Source organism: Dromaius novaehollandiae, chromosome Z (genome assembly GCF_036370855.1).
Source record: "Dromaius novaehollandiae isolate bDroNov1 chromosome Z, bDroNov1.hap1, whole genome shotgun sequence".
NCBI lineage: Eukaryota > Metazoa > Chordata > Aves > Casuariiformes > Dromaiidae > Dromaius > Dromaius novaehollandiae.
In genome coordinates, this window is record NC_088132.1 from 60,442,591 (window position 1) to 60,464,747 (window position 22,157).

The 22,157-nt window shown below is 41.1% G+C and overlaps 1 protein-coding gene across 4 annotated transcripts in view; it reads right to left on the reverse strand.

Annotated features, from left to right (window-relative positions):
• Positions 1 to 22,157, reverse strand: part of LOC112987026 (microtubule-associated serine/threonine-protein kinase 4) — a 290,231-nt gene that overhangs the window by 100,730 nt on the left and 167,344 nt on the right. Inside the window, exon 1 of one of the 4 annotated variants that reach the window (XM_026106672.2) lies at positions 4,128 to 4,435. The exons of the other annotated variants lie outside the window; for them this stretch is intronic. Coding sequence (XP_025962457.2) covers positions 4,128 to 4,219 — 92 coding nt within the window. The 5' untranslated portion in view covers positions 4,220 to 4,435. Of the gene's footprint in view, positions 1 to 4,127; positions 4,436 to 22,157 lie in introns of those variants that run through there. 4 annotated transcript variants of the gene reach the window in all.

Below are 22,157 nucleotides of genomic sequence, written 5' to 3' on the forward strand. Positions count from 1 at the left end.
AAGGTGCAGCAGAAGCAGCAATTAAGTGAGCATGCTTAAAAATTACATTTGAGAAGGATCAGTCAACATCTAGTATAGTAAGAACTTAATGGCTCTACAGAACACCAGTAGCAGATGAAAGCCACATTCAAATGGATGCGAGTGGCAAGGCTGAATCTCTCTGCAATGTGCCCACATCATGTGACATATCCCAACAACCAGAGCTAATGAAGACAAGTCAGGACTACTGCCCCTTTGATTGATTTGAAGAAGGACAAGGACTGTCTCCTACTGTGCATCAGCAATATTAACCACAGTGCTAAAACAAACAAAAAGCACTTCTTGCAGCGTGGCCCAGCACGCTTTACAAGCTTCCTTTTATCTTGCTTTCATTTTTGCCTTCCCCAAGTGTTCTACAGTAAGATTCTTAGGTCAAATCCTAAGATTTTGACTTATTTGACTTAATTGCTTGAAAATAGTAATCTATCAGGATAAAACCAAGTGAAAAAAAACAGACGTGACCAAACAAATCCTTACCTGTCCGTCTGAAGGAAAGAAACAACAATAGCTCATCGGGGGAAACTCAACATTGCCAACACTGAGCTTGTCAGCAGAACTAAAAATACATTAATTGCTTTAACAAAAAGATTGGTCAAGTAAACCAACTAGAATAAAAACAGAGCATTCATTTTCACAGTGAGACTGTAAGACTATCCCCCAACACAACTCCTACAGTGACTGAAAGGAAATACAGTTACCAAGATACGTTAACACTTTCCCAGCTAGCACAGAAAGCAGTGGGATCATTAGTCTATCAGATTAAGTTTTAACAAAACATTCACTGACAATGTGCTACGTAAGCACAGACAGCCTGTAGAGGTGTATCTCTCATTCCCCTCAATTTTAAGATAATTGTCTTCTCTCTGAACTTGTCCAACATCTATTAGGATAATAAATATTTGCATCTCCCTCTCTTTCTCTCTCTGCATGTAGGGGTTAAGGTGAATGCAGTGGGTAGAAGTAAGGAACAGAGGTGAAGCTCTTCTGCTCATGGTACTACAAAACATGCATTAAACAATGACACAAATACAGTAAAAAGCAATTGCTTAGTAAATTTTAACTGACATTTACTGCTATGTAATAAAAATCAAATAAATGAAGCAGGAACACTGGCAGATTCAGCTGATATCAACACAATTATATTTCATTTCTGTGACTGCTTTTATGTTAATAAACATGCTCAGTCTTCTTACGTCACCAACAGGATCATGATAGTAATACCATCCTGACAAAGAAAATATCATCTACGTAAAGACCAATACCAAGAGTTTAAGCTATTACTTAAAAATCACTAAGTCTACTCAAACTGCCAACTCATGAAAGTTCAAAAGGCCTGCTCAATATTTTCCAGGGAACATGTTGTTCCAAATCTAGTAAGACTACAACAAATTTTGACAACTCTGTTTTTGAAAAAGTTTCCAGTGAAAGTTACACTTTTCCTTTGTTTTTAATGTTTCTGAAATAATTTGGAATTGTCGGAACATATCAAGTGATTACTTGATGATTGCTGAATATTTTAATCCCGTAACAGGAAAGTGTCTTCAATGCCACTTCGATGACTGTATACAAATAACACGAAATTTCAACACAAATCAACCAAGAGCATACTTTGACTGAGAAGCAATTAGGCAAGCATTTATGCATGCTTTATGAAAAAAAAAATTTCTGACGCAAAGGAAGGACAATTGTAAAAACTCTGTTTCCGTGTAACTACCATAAAGAGGTGGGAGAAAAAAATCATTGGCTTGTTGGTTTTGTAAAAGATATACAGAGACAGTAAGAAATAGAAGAGAGAACAGAACTATATAGCTTAGAATGCAGCAGAGAACATTTAGTGACCCTTCCATATGAAAAAAAGTGAGTGTGTGTACACACTTACCTGTATAAATCTACATGTCTACCTAAACAAATCTGTGTATACACATACACAGAGCTGCGCATTCTCTCTCTCCTCCTTTACTGAAGACTAGATGCCATTTCAGGCAGGGACCTGAAATTAGGGCCCACACAGCTACAGCAATAGAAAAAGAACTTAACAGGTGGTATCTTCTCCGTAAAAGGACACGGTGCAATCCATGTAATTTATAAGGACAGTGATTTGAATAGCAAACATCTCCAATTCATAACTGGAGAGAATTTTTCTACCTGCCAGTCCTGAAAACCCACTCTATGACTTGAAAGGCAGGCTGGAATATTTCTTGTTCAGGTATAACTGCCAGCGAGAGCTGCCACAATTGAAACTCAACTAGTAAGTCTGCTGTTAGAAAACAGGAGTAAAAAGATCTTAATGAAAGACTTTAGTCAGCAGAGAAGACCATAAACTAAGGAAGTTTTATGTCCATTTTATAACTGAACAGCTAGGCTGAACACTGTAACCCCAAAGAGAACAGACCATCTTTAGTTCTTTGCTTCTTAGTACCTCAGCAGATAGAAATAAATTCCTATGTCAAGTAAATCTGTACAGAGAAACAGAATTCTCAGTGAATATAGCTGACAATTCTCACGATCCCAAAAATCAGGAAGGGGTTCATGGAAAGCACATGGCCTAACAGACCTCGAGAATCCTGGTCGTACAGTTAAAAGTAATGGAACTGATAAGATAAACAAAGGAAAGAGGTTAATGCATAACCGAAGCATTAAAATAATGCTCTTGCATTGGCAAGGAGACCCAAAGCCAACTATGGCTACAACCAGAATGACCAACAAATATCTCTTTATAAGCTTCATGAAGAATCACGGCTTGTCATTAGTTGGACAGTAGTTCACAGACAGTGCCACTATTAAGAAACCAAAACCACCACCACCACTTCAAAAAAAACCACACCACGCATTCTCGGGAGTCAGTGGACCCAAGTCATTCAATTAAACACAGCCAGCAGATTCAGATCACAGGAACTAGACTGCCTTTAAATCTACTCATACTTTTTAAAGTGCCTGGAAAGCAATGCAAAGTATCAGTGGTTACCACTAGATCCAGCACTCTTCGAGAAAGAAGAGCAATCCTGTGGCCTGTATCTGGCTATCCTTCTAGTTTTCTCATATAACAGTGAGGTCTGTGACAGACTGAGCCTTTGAAGGCAGTCCAGATGAGATACGGCCCAGAACGTGCAGGTCTGGCCCAGAACGTGCAGGTCCAACTGGTACCTTTTAGTTAACTAAAGCCAGTTTCTGCAGAACTAGAAGAATCTGCATTTTTTGTATTGCCTTCATTTCTTCTGGCAGTTTCATCACTCTGGGATGCACCATCCACATCAACACATGAGTAGGGGCCAGAGCAACAGGTCCAGTACAGCACTGAAGAATCATTCTCCAAAGATAACACATAAACCAACGTTCATGGTAGTTTCACAGACAGAAGCGTATCATATTTTAACAATGCACTTCGTACGTCTCAAAGGTAAATGGAGGAGTGGTGAAGAGCGTTACAAATATCTATAAACTTTTGTTACTTGTGACAGAGGCATGGCAGGGATGTCATAGCACAAAAAAATGACCAAAGTGTCAGAGCTTGTCTTTCGTCCATTAATGGCACAATCCCTAGCTTTTACTTAGCATTTGCTACTTCCAGACCTTTTTTCCCTTCTGTCAAGAATGGAAATGCTACAAAAATGAAAAGGCCATTCCTGTATTAATAAATGTCAACTAGCCTGTCTAAAAAAACACAAAGTTACACGGATCGGTCTCTTTAAGGACACAGAATGAAATAGGCTATCCTGAATTGCCATATAAAGTATATCTGCTCCAGATAAAAGGTCAAGTATTTGAGAGCAAGAGTCTTTAAAGAGAAAGAAAGACGACAAAAAAACAACACATTATAAATGAAGGAAAAGTAAAGTAATGCACAGTATTCGGCTGTAAAAACACCCAAAGAGAAAAAACTCCACGGGATCCTCAAGCACAGGCTCTCACGGCTCCGTGTTTAAGGCGAGGGACAGCCGAGGAGCGGAGGTCCCGGCCGCTGCCAGGGGACCGCGGGCTCTGCCCGCCCGCCCAGGCAACCAGGAAGTCGGCCGGGCTGGACGGGACACAGGCACCTGGGCGCGGGCGGGCGGGCGGGCGGCAGCGCCGCCGCGGGCAGCCGGCCTTACCTCTGCGTGCGGCGCAGGCGGCTCCCGCTCCGCAAGTGCGGCAGGGTGAAGTTGGAAAGCACCGTCCAGAAGTTCGGGTCAGACATATCCATTTCTCTGCGTTCAAATCCCTAAAAACTCAATGCCATTACAGGAAAAGGAGGAGGAAAGAGCCCGCGATTATCTTATCGCTCCCTGGGGAGAGGGAGGGAGAGAGTGCGCGAGAAAGAGCCGCCACGGCGGGAAGGGGAGGAGAGGAGGCAACAGCAACTCGCACCGGCACCAACTTTCCCGTGCGGCTGCTCCGCCGGCGCTGGGCGCTGCGCCGCGCCGCCCCGCCCCGCCCCGCCCCGCCCCGCCCGGCCGAGACCATTGGCGGCGGCGCGGGGGGGCGGCGGGCGCCCGCTCCCCTCCCGCCCGCAGCCGCTGCTCCTTGCGGAGCTACGCCCGGCACGGCGGCTCCCGGCAGCGACGGCCCTCGCCACGCCGCAGCAACGCGCACACAAGTGAGGAACTGGGGAGGCCCAGGGCACCCTGCTCCTCGCACTCAGGAGCGCTAGTTAAACTCAGCTGACCCATTGCACTGGACATGGAAAATAAAAGCCATAAGCATTCTATGTAATGTACCGCACACAGATGCGATTGCTGAGTTCACGCCTATCCTCGCAGAACTGACGGTGCAGGTACTTAATTACTATTTTCCACACGGCTACCCGACACTCAGAAGACCAGTCTCGACAGCAGGCTGGGACACGGGCCTCCATTACCAGCTCCTGCGCTTTGAAAAAGCTACCCTAAACCATGGGCTGGCAAAAGAAGGGTACAGAAAGACCCCGAGGACCTTTTCCACTCAAAATGGCAACCTAACCATCAGGTACTTTGAGTCATTTCCTCCTATTCTTCCTCCAGCTTCCTTCTCTCTTCACCATTCCCATACCCGAGCTACCTGCCAGCATACCTGTTTTGCTTTACTGATTTTTCTCCATCCTTCCACCTTCACTTTTCTTCTTGTTTTAGCTCCATGTGTTCTGGCTCCTGTCCTCAGTCTTTTCACCCCTAATTCCAGCATCACCTTCAGGCTTCACTCCTTTCTCCCTCTAGAGCTCTATCTAGACAAGCATTTTCCCCCACATCTCTGCAGTATACAAATACATACGGAGCTTCTAAAATTTACTACTATACTGCAGTGTCATTCAGTAATGCCAAATTCTAGTGTTCAAAACCAGCAGCAGTCACGTATAGAGAAACACTTGCTGTGGCTTCAAAAACAATGAGGTTTGTTTTAACATACTTGAGATTTCTATTGGCCTTTTAGTTTGCCTAAGGGTCACGTATAAGGGACTTGGGTCACATTTACCGTTATGGAGAGAACCTGGCAAGTTTTGTGCCAAGTGTTTACTCATCTTAATAAAAGCAAGATTCCTGCATTATCTTAACACCTGAGGAGCTGTGGCTTAGAAAAAACACTAACTACCATGATAGCCGGACACACTGCTTGCTCTGAGAGAAACTAGCTAACACTGTGGTTAAATCATGAAAGAGTCATCTGGAACAGTGGTACTAAAAACGTGGGAAACGAAGAAAAAAAACTGATGTAAATACAGACCAGTCTCTCTATCACTGGGATGACAGAATAGCACCAAGATGAGCCAGAAGGGCTCGCTCTCGTGATGCGCTGGAGCACAAGGCAGCTCTGAGGAGAGCAGCGAGGCACATAACAGCATCTAAACGCTAGCCTACATGTTGAAAAGCCTCCAGAACCGCTCATTGCAAAGAAGGCGCTAAAATGTCCTCTAACAGACCAAAACATGTTTATTTCTAGGTTGCAGAGAAACACTATCCTGGGTTCTGGTTTTGTAAGTCACACATACAAATTTTATCCTATTCAGAGAACACAGAGAAATACAATGAAGAAAAAAAAAAACCTTCACACAACAAAATGGAAGATAAACAGTAGGAAGATAGAGTAAGAAAGAAAATGCTTGAGATGGGTTTAGATAGGCATTTAATACAGTGTTCATACGGCAGCTATCAATCAGAGGCACTAGTACAAACCACCAGCAGACATGACTTACTGACATGCCACCACGGCCAAGCTCAGTCTGACCCAGATCAAACAGAAAAGAATTGTCTAACACTTCTCTAAAGGTATCTTAATTTTAGACAAAGATCACTGATGTGAAGGAGGGAAAACAGCCACCATCTAGTTCACAGGTCAGATTTTCTCGTTCAAACTGTATTGTATGAGCAACTGAAATAGCTGCAGCAGGCAGTACTTCGGCCAACCTCCACTCGCGCCCCCTCTGCAAGGGCTGGGCAGGAGTGCCCTCCTCGCCCTGTCTATATGCCTGCTCTTTCTATACTACTGTGTGTTAACAGAGCGGTATATACACCTATGATAGCCAGTAACATAGTGCGAAGGTTTTAAAGTTCACATGAAGGCAGGCATGCTTGGGAACCTTTCATTCTTAAAGCTCCTACTGCTTGGGAAGAGAATTCCCAATGCTCTGCATAAATGCTGAGAAACATTTCCTCCTCCACACACTCCACTGCCTCCTCTTCTCTGCTCTATACACAACCTTCTGCTTGTAATTTGCATGTTTGCAGAAAGAACTGTATACAGTGATGACTAGGCAACTGTACATGTTTGATGCTGTGAACAGCACTGTGTAAAGAGTAACAACAAAGTCTTCCACCTGTCATGAAGAAAAAGCTTCAGTGTCTCCATCTCCCAGCAAACTCCCTCCCATCCTCACCTTTCCCAAGAGGCAGCTGAAGGACCATCTTCCCTCTCCGAGTAACAAAAGCAGTTCAGTTTCCACAGCTCAGTCACATTCTGCCAAATGCACTGCATGTGGTGCTGATGATATAACATGGAGCTCAAAATTCATTTCATATTAAGGCCAAATATTAACAATCTTTTCTCCTGCAAGGCTAGGCTGTAATTCAACAGAGACTTTTGCAAAGAAATCCTCAATCACTTTAACAACAATGATCTGAGGCATCCAATCCCAAAACCTATCCTAAAAATTTTCAAAAATGAAGCAGGACTAGTTTATCATTCTGTGGGCAAAGACCCACTTGAAAAGGTAGACTGCTGCTTGCCTTTAGACAAATTCTGATAGCAAAAGAAGTTATACACAGCAGGCTGGACAGATGATTGTCCTTACAGCAACTACATAGACCTAACTATTGCAATATACATTTCACAATCTGGCAAGCTGGATCTTTGCAAATGCAGAAAGGAAAAGAAATTTTAGATAAATTTTCTGTCCATTTGTATAGCAACAGAGAGTACCATAAATAATCACATCTGAATGCCGTTCTACAGTTAGTACTGAGCACAGGTCATTTCAAGCTGCGGGGTCTGATGGCCAAGGTCAAACCCTTACAGTGCTGTTTCCAGACCCTGCATAGACTATTCACAAGTAAAAGCTCCCAGAATTGCATGACCTGTGGTTAAACTTAACTTCACCTTGGCTTTCTGTGTACAGCTACATACGTGCACATAAACCTGCTAACCAGTCAGGCTGTTTAATACAGGCCAGAAGGGAGATTTGAGTAATTATTTTTCTGAAATGCTTGGTGGACATTTGCATATTGAGGTACTACTGAGACTTTGAGAAAGGCAGGTAAATGAAGGTAGGAGTTGTGAAAAGTCCCACAGTCCCACAACAACCTTACATGAATGAGCATGCTTCAGAAAGGGAAACTTCACCCTTACGCTCAGAGCGCAAAACGTAAACGATGCTGAAAACTTCATTATGTCCGTCAATGCACAACGGCGTCAAAAGGGGTGCCTGCAGTTTGTGTTTTTCCATGCCACAGGAAAGCCTGATTTCAAAGCAAGTATCTCAAGGAAGAGAGGGGTCACAAGCTCGCACAGCTGGTGCCACACTGCTCTCCAAGGTGCCACCCTCTCTCCCAGTTTAGTGAGCTGAGCCGGGTCGTGGACGGACAAGCAAGCGCCCAGCCCAGCCCAAAAGGAGCAGAGGGAGCGCGTGGCCGGGCAGGGAGATGGGGCAGCTGCTGCCAAGGAGTGTCCTGCTCCCTGATAAACCCCAGCCCCCTTCATCCCACAGTCTAGCAGCACACCGTATCCCTGCAACAATTTGGCAAGCAAAGGCTTGGCAGGCAGGCTGGGGAGGATTGCTTTGGTTTGGTTTTGGTGTGCGTGGGAGAGAACTAGTTGAACGTACAGTTGGACAGAAAAATCGCATAATATAGGTGACACCATGTTCATAAATATATAATGGCTAGGTTACTAGGAACAGATCTACAGCACACTGATAAACACATACTTGACAATTAAATATTTTCCCCTGCAGCAAAATATTATATGCTCAGCTACTATGAACGTCCTATCAAATTAAAAATATTTTAGATAAATTTGTAGTTGATGAAAACATTAAAATCAAATACAACAGTTGAGAACCTGCAAGCTTACACTTAGCATCATTAACTGCCTTACATTTTCAGTTGCATAGCCAACCCAAAAACAACAAGCAGCTCAGGAAACTTCATCGCTTATGAGGTGCTTTACTATGCAACTTGGCTGATGAGTTATTTTTCACAAAGCATTACATAAGGTAGCACATAACGAAAACAAGGGATAAAGATCATTAAGTTTTCCCTTTTATATTTACTTAGAGAAGATAAAAATGTCACTCAGATCAGAAAAAGTGACTAATCCACCCTTGCTTTGAAGAAAATTAAATTTCCAAAAGCAAACTTATAAAAGGCATGCTTTCTCTAAGACACATTCCCTTTCAATATATAAGCAAAAAGATTTCAAAATGTCAACATTTATTTCCAATGATTAATAGGAATAAAAGTTCTTCCCCAGAAATGTTTTAATATGCAATACTGATATGTATGCATATTTTAAGTACCACCACAAAATACTTAGGAAGTCAGTATGTCTTTAAAATCAAAATACAGTACCAATACAAATTAAGATTTTGCATATAATATTCCAATGGATTCCTTCACTCTAATAACTAAATCAATATACATTATAATTTTTCAAAACATATACAAAGATTGTTCTGGACTCATCGCCCAAAAGCATTAAAGACTGCTCAGATTCATAGCAAGACATACACTGAAGGAAGTTTACTGGTAATAGCACAGATAATAAAGAGCTCCTTAAGTATGTTACAGACAAGCAAAATCCTAACAATCACACAAGCCTGATACTGATAAAAGAGGGTAAATATGTAAATTATGAAAGAAAAAGGCAAAAATAACTGTTGCCTTAAAATTTCTTTTCTATACCGATAAGAAAGTGAGATTATGTAATCACATCTTCAAATGACAAATACTTCTTATTCTATCAGTAACTTAGAAGGAGGTTAGATGTCAATGGAGGCTGCAAATGGGGGCAGGGGGAGAGGTTAAGTGATTTTTTTTAGTCAGATAATTATTTTCCAAATTGTAGTAAAGGAACTGACCAAGCTACTCATTCAGCTCTTGCTATTTTCAAAATGTTTTGGAACACCCAGAAATTCTGCAGTATTAAAATGAAGCCATCATGTCATAGCCTTACTTTGAAAGAACAAGAAGGATAGCCATTGGTAATGAATTCGGGTACGGCAGCGTATTTAGCGTCACTAAACACAGTTTTACACATAAGCCAGTCTGCCCAAACAAACATCATTTTTAAATGAGATTTCAAGTCTGGTTGATAAACCGCTGAGTTGACAACACATTAAGACATCTGTAAAACATTTAACCTATGACCGCATCATGTTTAAGTAAGATAATTAGCACAATGTAAAAAACTTATGAAACTTACAGGAAACATTAAAATTCACTAATAGAGAGATTTCAAAAAGTAAACACAGATGAAACATATCCTAGTATGATCCACTGGAAGGAAATGTTCTTGGTTTAATACAATTCAGTACTGCTATCAGTGATCTAGAAGAAAATATAATACCCCTTCTAGTAAATGACAAAATAAAAGTGGTAAATAATGACAGGAACAAGAGAGTTTGTCATTGGATAAAGCTGCCTTGTTTGAACAACACAGATATGAACATTGCCAGACATGAAGTCATGTCAAAAAAGAAGAAAAAAGAAAAAAAACCCCAAACAACATAGGCCCAGCAGACAGAATAGAAGACAGGGATGACGAGACTCTAGGTACTATCGCAGAGAAGCAGCTGAATGTGAGCTCCTAATGTGACGATATAGCTGAAAGAACAAATGCTCCACCACAAGCAGGCAAATCTCTCATGGGAGTAAGACGATACAACTACTACATTGAGCACTGGGGGATTAGAGCATAGTTAGTTGTGACATCCCCACTTCACATTGACTGTTGAAAAAAATCAGAAGGTGTTCAGAAAAATATATATATATATGATAATGAGACCTGCCATTCTATAGTATGAGGCCTGAAAAGCTCAATTTATTTAGCTTATCCAAGCCTAAAGAGTAATTTGGTCACTCAGTAAAAGTATCCCCATCTGGAAGAGGCAGGCTGTAAGTATAGTGAACTCCATCCTTGTCCCTCCTCCAAACATATTAGAGTTAGGAGCTCAAAAGGCAAAAATTAGACGAAAAAAGCACAGTTTTAAATTATTTTAACCTTACCCATTGGCACACAGTGGATTTCCCATCACTATAAGTCTTACAGATTAGATACCTCTCTACCTTAAAAAAAAAGATTCACACTTCAAACAGGAGTTATAGGATGGATACAAAAATTAGTAGACAAGGTTCTACACCCTATTTGATATACGAAGTTAGACTACGGGATCTTATTGGTCTATGTACTAATTATTTTTATATTACCCTTAATTACAATATTTGAAATCTTGCTCCCTCTAGTGGTTGATGTTTTATGTTTATTACCTTCTACTGAATTCACACACGATTTTCACTGTGGGATGTACAGTGTGAAGATAAGTTGCAGAAACCACTGAAGGGAAGGTGGTGTTCTGCCAAATTTCTAAGTTTACTTAGAAACGTTTATAAATGCATGCAAACATTATTACTCTAACCAGTTACAAAGTAATCTGCAACATTCAAATTAACCTCCCACTGCTGGGGCATATTACAGCTCATTTAAAATAAATGCATGTAAGAAAAATCAATGGTCACTGGATCTGATCCCATCCATAAAAAGTTCTAAAAAAATGCACAATATTAATTGGAAGTTAAATATATATTGTGCAACCATCTGCATCAGCCATATAAATGCAAACCAGGCAAGACTATTTTTAATCCAACATTTTGCATCTATTGTGTAGAAAACCGTGTTAATAATTAGGCCTCCATACATTTGCTGTGGTCCCAGAGATTACCTTCTCAATCAGAGCTAGTTGAGCAAACGGGCACACTAACGAGAAAGTATGAAAGAGCAATTTCCAATTTTTAATCACTAAATTTACATCTATCTTAGCAAATTGAGAAAGCATTACTATGGTTCAGAAGAGCTACTTTACGTGATAAGCAACTCTAGCAAAACAGAAAATGTCTGTGAAAAATTTCATCATTTTTCCAGGTACCCTGGTGCATGGACCTTGACTTCATTATCATTAATGTCAGAGGAAAAAAAATATATCGTATTACCCATCCTGCTTTGCCTTTCCTCAAGTGCCTTTTTTGCCAGGACTTACCAGCATCTTAAGAGGGTCATGCCTTTTTTTCAAATCAATAATTAGCCATTTTAGTGGCTACACTATCACTGCTATAAATCTGAAGACAGATGTGTTGTCCAACTGATATGCAAAGAGCTGTAATGAAGTTTTCCATGTTTTTGTGCTTTTCACACAAGGCATTCACACACTTAAGAGATTTAATTCACTGCACTGGCCCAGGCCATTTTACATACTGAGACCTTTTCCTGCATTCACACATCCAGCCATATCTTTCCTCACATCTGTTAAAAAAAAAATCAGTGGCCACAGCCTATGCAGTCAATGGCATGATACTTAAGGCTAAAGGAAATTTCCTAAATAATTTCTTAAGAAAACATGAATACAATCACTCCTAAAATAGTATGCACTTAGCTATTATTATATAATCTGCATAATAATTGCAGTCAGCTAAGGCATATTTTGTGAGAAAAATTCTTAATTATAGAATAAAATCACATTCTTAAAACAGAAGTTGTATTAAAAAAAGTGTTCCTTAAAGATTAAAAATAAATAATTCTAGCAGACTGTATCAACCTTCTATATATCATATAATATTTCTGTATCTTTTTAACATGCAAATATTCATATCAGACCTTTTCTGTCTTTACTAGATAACACATACTGTTTAAAATAAACGGAGTTTCAAATATATGTATAAAATAACTGTTCAGCAATGCTAAGGTTTTTTGGGTTTGGGCTTTTTTTCCATATGTTAACAAGCTATTAAAGAGAAAACAAAATGCAAAACCCAGCACTTGGGAGGGAAGGACAGCTGAAATAAGTGCAGCAGTTTCTTATGCAACCACTTAATTTTCGTTAGAGAGTCCCAAACAACATACCCCTACTAGAGGAATACTGCTCACTATATAGAGACATTTTCTTGAATTCAGCTCTGCCACTGGCCACCCCACTGCCATATTCTACCATTCAAAACAGACTTAGGGGATTCTCTGCACAAAAGCCAAATCAACTGCAGAAAGAAATCGAGCATAATTTGTGTTTGAGATCATTCAACCTTGATAGGTTTGGGAAAGTTGCCACCATGAGTTGCAACTTTTCTCATTTTTAAAACACCTTTCACATGGAGGCAGGGTGCTGGAGGTCAGCACAGTAACCCTCCCCACAGAGCAGAAGCACTCAAGCCTGTCAAATTCTACAGATTGATTTTGATTATATTGAAATTAGAAGCAGTTATTCAGTATAAGTGCTGCCTGCAATGAGACAGAAAAGTGCATCAGCTGATATACTTGCATACTGAATGTCCTAAACCAATTGCCAAATCAGCACAGACTGATGGCTACAGATCTGTTAAGTATCTCTCAGAGCAAGGACATTAAAATACTCCCCCCCAACATTAGCAAGTACTATGTTTATTTCAGGTATTTTAAATACATAAATTATTTTCAAATCCTGACCTATACCACAGTGAGTAAAAATAAGGTGCTACGAATGCAGAGCTCTGTGGTATACATACCAGCACAGCAGCATTTCCTGAGCTTTTCCCTGCACTCATCTGGTTTCACGCTCCAGCCGATGCGAGTGATTGATGTGCTGTCAGCAGAGCGCGGGGTGACAGAGCGCCCCATGCAGTGCAAGCTGGCAAATCGGAACTTGGGGACATCGGAAATTGAAAGGGGAAATATTATGCTTAAAGAATATTATGTGGACTGCCTGTTAACATTATCCTTGGTATTTCAGGCAATGAGCACGCAGCTCTGCAAGTTGATGGCATCTTTAAATCTCTTTACACATCATCCTTAATGAGCTCCTACTCAAAAGGAAAAAAAAAAAAATCCTATTCTAGCACACACTCTGCAGTTTCAATCTGAATTTCTGAATAAACCTAATTACACTGAAGTAAGAAAAACCTGGACCTTCTGGACTCCTTGAGGTGAAACAACTGAAGAGATACCTTGACACCTCATGTTCTTAGGCCTATATTGTTTTCTGAACAATAGAGGAGCCTGTCTCTCAGAAAGCGCTGTAGCTGAATGCTCCAGATGCCATACGCAGATGATACAGTTGCTGAAACAAAGGCTACTGGAAGTAGTAGGATTAACTACATAGAAGGTAAGCTTTTTAGAAATAAAATGGAAACCAAGCATCTAGAAGTACAAGAGAGGTTAACATGATTTTAGTTATTTATGTATATCAAAATGTGAGAGAAGACCCTTGAAATGAAGGACAAAATACTAAAAGCAATCTTACTGCTAAGATGCCTCAAGCTCTAAGACTGAATGTTATCTAGTTATTTAATCTCTGTGCTTCAGTTCTGCATCTGTAAAGCAAAGATAATAATGCCTTCCTACTTCTCAGGAGTGCAGTGAAGGTAATTCCACAAACATTTGCATGAAATGCTCAAAAAAGGCATAAAGAAAAGGAGCATACAACAGCAGGGAGATCTTCAGGCTGACCAGTGTAAAAATTCAGAGGTACCAAATTATTTTTACACCACCCTCCTTGCTACAGGCAAAGGCTGTAGGATAACAAGTTGAGCAGGACTAAGATGAGTTAAACAGTCTTAAATGCCTATCCCATGCACATCAGGGAGAATGACAAGAATCAGGGAGAACACCACAACAAGTCACAGACTTCCACCTTCCTCACCTCCAAAGATGAGCGCATGTATTTCTTTTCAGCTTTATAGGACTGAGAGAGCCCATCAACCTCCTGTAACATACAAACTGCAGCCAGCACCTCCACCAGCACCCTGTCAAAGCCATGTAAAACAGGGCATGCAGGATCAGCACGATCCATGCCAGCTTGTCATACCTCCAGCACCCGGGAAAATTCTATTGGCCATAGCTGAAACGAGAAAATTAGTGCTCAGCATTCCGACAGCAGTTCAAACCGCTGCCCGATAGTCCTAATTTCACTGATACCGGATAAAATTATTATTCCATTCATACAACTGCAGAGGATGTTTGTTTCCTGGAATATCTATATCCTGATACAAAAGGGACTTGAATCATTTATCACCGCAAATGTACATTCTTTGTATGTCAGCAGTAAAATAAACCCAACTTCAAAACCCTTCATCTTTCAAATGGCCTCTTCTTTGGCCATCTCCAGCCACGTCTGAACATCGCTGACCATGGATTTTAATGAACCTGGACTACATGCATAGAATTATCTGTTTGTTTCTCTTACATCAGTATATTCATTTATGTCTGTGTTTTGAAATTTTTGTAGGGGAGTTGGTTCACTTTCAAAACTAATGTATCACTTCAATCTTGCAAAATTTAAAAGAATAAACAAGGCTCAATATTGTCAGAGAATTATCCCAACATATTCCACTACGTCTTCATAAACACTGTTAATAACATGACTTGATTCAGTCGTAAATGCTACTACCTTCCAATGCTATCTTTTTTTATTCACCCATCAGCCAAAGGTATATTTTATTCTCCATCCTGCACACTTGGACATATGCACACGAAAAGCAGGCTTCATCAATCCAGCATGCAGCAGTGCGTTGAGAATCCAAGCGTTCACCTGGCAATGAAAGTGCTTTATGGAAGGGCGCAGGAAAAACATACCAGATTGCTCATACTGAAAGAGGCTGGCTTGGGCTGACATGTATTATCAACACCAGCACACATCGTCATCCCTTCCTCTCAAGCACTGCATCTATTTTTAGAGATATTTCCAGGTTTTATCAGTCTGGGAGGTCACATAGCATTAATTGCCTTCTCAAACTCAATTGGATGTTTTCCAAAGTACTTGCCAACAGAACTACAGTAGCCTGAGACTACAGCCTCCTAAAATATGACAAGAACCTCTTCTAGACTGTTGTTGGTGTACTTTGGAGCCCATGAACATGTTTTTTTAAATAGTCTTTTATTGTATGAAAGTTTTAGGCCTGTTTGTAGTCACTGCACACTTCTGTATCAAATGGCCAATTTGTCTTCCTGGACAAGAAGCATCATGGCATTTCCCATCTAAGAACCACTCTTGGAGCAATCCTTCCCCCAACTCTCCAAGGTGCATCCTTGTGACTGTAACTTTCTGCTATGTAGCTCTGAGGCTCTAAACTCCCATCAACTTTGATGTTGAAGTGCTTATAGTGCCAGCACTGGTAACTGCAAGTCCCCATCTCTTTCCAGCCCCACAACAGTCTCAGCAGTTGCTCTTAGCAGCAGGTCCTGAAGACCAGAAATAGCAGCAGCCATCACTCCTGCTAATTAGGGCGAGCAGGAACCATGCTTTTGCCCTATGACAGCAGCTTTCTTCCTGCTAGAAAAGAGTTCTGCAGGCCTTGCTCATTTCTTCCCAAGGCCTCAAGACCTAACAGACACTGCCTCTGAACACGCTGTGGATACGAGCACTTGACTGCTGTAGTATGAGCCCAGAAAGTCATAGTGCTCAAAGTCACACATCACAACATACACCCAGGACAACACAGTATCACAACAATACTGTCAGCGTTGTCACACACTAACAGGGAAAGCTTACCATGTATTGACAAACACGCAAGCTTACTTAAACTAGCGTTCCTGGGAGATGGAGACAAGGACACGTTGAAGTCAGCATCACTGCAAACTTCAGGCCTCTCAACCCCCTGCTTCCTAGCACTATGCTCTAGCCTAGCAATGGGCCTGAGCCCCACGAGCCCTTCTAAGAAAACTGGTGTCCCAGCAGGGGTAGAATCACATCCTCAAGGCTGCTCTGGCCAACATCACGGCACTGGCTCTAGGACCAAGCTGCGCATTTACGACAGGCCAGCTGCATCTCATCTCCTAGCAGAGTAATAGGAATCACTCAGAGAGCTGATCAGCTCATGCCTGAATCACACCATGAGCTCTCCTCCACACCAGCACACCAAGGAACCTCTCTCCCCTTTAAAGCCAAGTGGCTCTTTTGCTGAATAGCTCTTAGGGTCAGGAGCACTGGCCGTCCCTGCCCTAACCACTGACACCTCATGAATCAAGATGACAAACTGGCCAAACTGTCACCAGGGAAGGGGTTGCTTCTTGAATTTCTGTGGTTATAACGCATGGCCTCTAGGAACCTGCACATTCAGTTCTCTTCTGCAATGGTAACTGGCAAGCAAAAGGAGCATTAAGATTTCTGAAATACAAAGGGACTGAGAACTTACGGGGTGCAGGCAGGAGCAGGGTTTTTTTGCTTGTTTGTTTGTTTGACGTATTCTGCTGGAAAAGTCTTACACTTCTTGCATTCCTATTTGCCACTTTGTTTCATTTTTAAAGTCTGATTAGAAATTGCAGCTGTGAAGTAATCACTTTAATTGTATTCAAGAATAAGCTAACACCAAAGCAAGATACTTTCCCTAGGGGAGCACCAACATTCATTGCAAAGCAATTCAGCCTGCACAGAAATGAAAACAAGTTGTACCCTGTACAGCAGAAATAATGAAGCCTCCAAAAAAGAGCCACTGCAGAGAAAGCAGTGACTTTCTGCTGTACACCTCCTCCTGCATTCCTCACTTAAAGCCTTGCAGGTCTCAAAGCACTTCTCTTAACTGCCTCAGGGCAGTTAAGCAGCTCCTTTTGGAAGCTAGCAGTGCTGTGGTGTGCTGACATTTCCACATAGTAGGAAAGGCTGTTGTTTGCAGTGTTAGTTTCTGTTCTGCATCTATTTTTATCAAGGTGCAATAAAATGCTGCAGGTGCAACATAGCCCTGCAGTGTTGGCAAGGAGCAGGGCTGAGCAGTCCCATCTCAAGAATTCAGCTGCAAGGTTGTTCCTCTGCAGACCAGTTGAAATTGGACACTGTGCTGCAGAAACATCATAGGATTTCTGAATTTGGGATAACAGGAGTGGAATTAACTAAGGGAGTATCTTCCCTTGAAGAAGCGAACTGTTGACATACCTATCAGACCAAACTTTTACAAAAAAGAGATGGACAACAAGCAGGCTGAACCAGCACTTTCTCCGTATCTGCAAGAACTGACTGCCAACAAAACAGAGTACAAGTGGCCGCCTCATTTTGGAGAATAAATGGATCTTAAATTCAGGATGTTTTAAATGCTATCCCATTAACTTAGATGAAGCCAGTTATGAAACCATACTACAGAAGTACTGCGTGCTGATTGAGACAACTGAGCCTCAGGACATTTACAATCATCACTAATAGATATGTCACCATTGTACAAGCAAAGCCTCTAGGTCAACAGGTAAAGCCATCTCAGTGACTAATGATGGCTGTTAGCAGGTCGCTTGCACGCACTGGAAAGCTCGTGGTATGACAGTGAAGGAAGACACAAGAGACTGTCCATTTCCAAGTGTATTGCAAGAGTTACCGGGAGCTCCTTGCACACTGTACAAGGTGGATTGGTACAAACTCAGTCATTCAAATGCTAACGACCTCCCTGGCTTGGAGTGACTTCTGAAAACTGCATGTGGAGCAGTCACCTACTTTTCACAGGGTTCGCAACAGATCCCATTCAGTCTCTCCCCCACTTACTCCAATTTCTGATTTGGATGTAACATACTTATGATTTGTAAATCTTACAGATTTTCATATTTTTTAATCAAAAACCTGAAAACATTTATTTTCTACAGAAATCCTCTCTCTACATTTTGCTTTCACTTCACTCTTTCATCTTTGACACAAGGCACAAGTAATTAGATAAAAAGCTTGGATCAGTTCTTTGTTATGGTATCGTTTGTAACACTTAAGAGAAACCAGAATTTGACACAAAGGTAAACAAAAATTTGCCCCTAAAGTAATGCCATGTTTTGTTTTCAAAAGCAGAGTATACCAGGTCAGTTGTTTTTAATAGCTGTAAGGCAAAATTGTTCACAGATTAGCCAGCAAGTATTTAAATATGTTAGGCTCCAAAACCATATGAAAACTAATCTAATCAGCACATCAAATTACAGTAACAATTAAAATTATGAAGGTATGTCTCAATGGAAAATACTTCTAGAAGACTTTCATTCTCTATTGTGCTTTAAAGATTAGTAAAGCTATTCACAAAATCTTTATTCAGATAACTTCTATGACCATGCAACGTTAGAAGATTTTAGAATTAAAAAACAAAACCCACCCTTTATTGTCTGCAGTCCCACTGCACTTGCAGTGTAACAGAGCCACTCCACAATTACTGCAATTCGCAAACGAATCAAATTCCCAACACCCTCTCACTTCCTGAAAATGGTCAGAAAATCTAAACCACTAACCTTAAAATTTCACATTCAACAGTACATACAAATAACCCAAAAGGCCAGAAGATTTAATAAAACCAGCACACAACTGCTTTGGGAGGATCTTTGTGAGAGCTCAGGGAGAGGAGATCAACAAAACGGCATTTAAAATGATTCAGACAAGCTCTCTCCCACAAAGGAAAAAAATGTAGTTTTCAAACTACCACAGGAAATAACTGTCACAAGAACTTTTCACGGTCTCCTAAGATACATCTGACACATTCAGAGAAAAATTAGAGCACTACAAAGAACTCTAAACTGGTAAAACCTGAAAATTCTCTTATCTATCCTTCTGAGCTGGAATATGCTGTAAAATGTTGGCGTTGGAGAGAAGGGAGAGAGGGCTGCTCTTCTTGCTTTATTTGATTTTGGGGGGAAAAAAAAATCCATCTTCCAAACGACATCAAGTAGCACAAGTCACAAATTAAATTGCCATATTCCACGTAACTTTTTCAAAGACATATACAAGAATTCAGATTTCTCCTGGGAGCATTCAAAAATGTACTCACAACCAAATCATTATGAGATCAAATTAAGTTCTGTTCTCATGTACTCCAAAAGCTCTGGTCCAAGTCATCACTGTAGAGCCTCAGGCTTGGCCCCTCTGATGCCGCATCAGTGTGCCGCAAGCAGAGCTGCACTTTCTTTACTGCCAGCCCAACAAAACACGAGACCAGAGACTCACGCTGCTGCAGTCCTCCGGAGCGGCAAACAGAGTAAAAATTCTCCAGGAGACCCAGGGCCACAGATGACAACTGTGCAGCACCCGCAGTCTTCAAATTTTACCCACACTTACACCTATGCAAGCTCATTAAGCTGCTAATAGGTTTATACAGGTGTAACTGTATACCACTCAATAAAACACTGATGGTGATTCATTAGCAAAAATAGAAACACATAATCCTCTCATCTGCTGCGACTCTACAGGGCTCAGAAAAGTTAAAAGCTTTGAAAATACTGCAAAAGGCAATGCTGGTATAGTGATTTTAAATACACAGAGGATCAGACCTGCTGAAAAAGGGGCTACTTTTACCTAATCACTCCTCAAAACCCAGCTCTTCACCAGAAAACTTCATGCACACACAGAAGTTGCTTCTCATTTTCCAAGGATACTCACACACCCCAAGTCCCAACTGAAACAGCACTCCCTTGTAAAAATCACAAGTTTTAAAAAGAGAAACTGTGGGAAGTATCCAAGGAAAATGTGTTTTGTATGGTTAAATAAAGGCTCACAGAAAGAGGTAAAAGAGCAGCAAGGACATAATGACAACTTTGGAGTAGAGAATCTTTTTTTGGAGGAGAAAGCTAAATATTAATTCATTTCACCTTGAGGAACTTGTGCTTCATAGTAGGTGTTAATGAATGCTAAACAGATTATTCCAAAAGATGAGACGGTAGGTTTTCCTCATTTTAAACAAAAACAAAATAACTTGGGACAGAAGTGGAGCCAAGTGATTCCGTGCATCGCCCACGTCTGTTCTTCTCATGACCTTGCTGCTCCAGAGCCACAGATCAACAAATGAATCCTGCAGCATAACCTTAAGGTCAAGGTACTTTGTACTGATCCCAAGAAGCAAAGGTGGAAATAAATTTTGAAGAAAAAAGCTTGCAGCAGATTCCTTTCCATTCCTGCCCAGGTTGAACATCCCTGGGTATGTCGACTGCAGCATTAAGACGGGGGAAAGGAGGCATCCTCTGAAGTACGCTTTTTCTGCATCTTTTAAAACCTTGTAAATCAAAGTAGCAGCAGCTCTAGAGCAGATAATACAGAAGTGAAAAAAACAGCCTGAGACAAAAATGGTCCAAATGTAACTGCTAACTCTTCTACAAAATTTCACTCTACCTTGGGAAAACCATGTCATCCCTATCCTCATCACAGAGGGGATGCTAATACTTCCTCTCTACTATATTCACTATCTGGGCTACTTAGACTATACACTTGGACCAGATTCAATCATGCACAACAGCTGTCACCTTGGTTGTTACCAGGTCTGAGCTGGTAACTTCTGGAGCTACAGCCAGCAGCCGCGTCAAATGAGGTGCCCAGCGGTTAGCAGAGAGCCAGCCCAAGCACACATTAGCTCTGCCTCCCACGAAACTGAAAATCCATCCTTTGCTCCCTCCTCAGCCCCCTTCTAAAAAAGATCCCTTTTCAGCCACAGCAGTGATCCAACCTGACCACAGCCACACTATCACAAGAGCTCACAAAAGGAAGAGGTTTAGGAGCACAGTCGTAGGGATGAGCAGCCAGCAGCTGAACAGGTTTCAGTCATCCGTGAGGCTGTGGGCGTCTGCCAGAGCTCTGCCGCGAGCAGCCCCCACCCCACGCTGCCCCAACCCCTCCAGCCCGGCTGTCTAGGGCCACGCTGTGAAACAAATAAAAAAGGACCATATCACTCTCCTCCCTATTTAAGCAGAGGGAGGCTGGTAAGTTTAAAAATGCCACTACTGATTTCTGTAATGGCTTATGTTTTCAAGTGACAGAAAAACAGAAATTAAGTTCCCGCTTTCCATTTTTCACATCTGCACATATGCTCATGTGCACACACAGCACAGTAAAAAACTATAAAACACTTAAAAGCTCTTTAAACATGTTCACTTTTAGAAAAAAAACCTGGAATCTTTCCTGTTTGCTTTTCTACAAGATCCACCAGTTTCATTGAGGGGTTTTTCAAACAGAGCAATACAGTTGCCAAAAAGTGGCTATTTTACGCTTGCTGCCTTGATCTGATTTAGGGATGCAGGAATGTCCTAAATAAATAAATAAAAGCCCAGGCAGAGAATGTGCAAGAACAGGAGGACACTGACTAAATAGATATTGATGTCTGTATTCAAGTTGCATATACAAATCCAAACAGCTTAAATACAGTTTCAGTGAAAATTAATGTTTGATTTTCAATTTCTATAAAGTTGCAAAATCTGGTATTAACTCTTCCTAAGACTTGTAATGGATACTCATGCATATTAAATATTCAGCTTACATTTGATGAAAAATTATAAGTGTCAACATTTTCAGATATAAAAATCTAGTACTGAACACCAGCAACTGGCTAAGAGCTCTAAGCTATCTGTGACATTGACATATTTTTTCTCTCAATTCACTGTCGTAAAATCAAATTCAGTCCACACCAGCTCTACTTTTAATGACTGCTATTGGTAACTGAAATCAGCAGATAATATCACTATCTAAAATGCTCTCTTAAGTGGCACCCTCAGAAGCAGGCTAAGAGAGC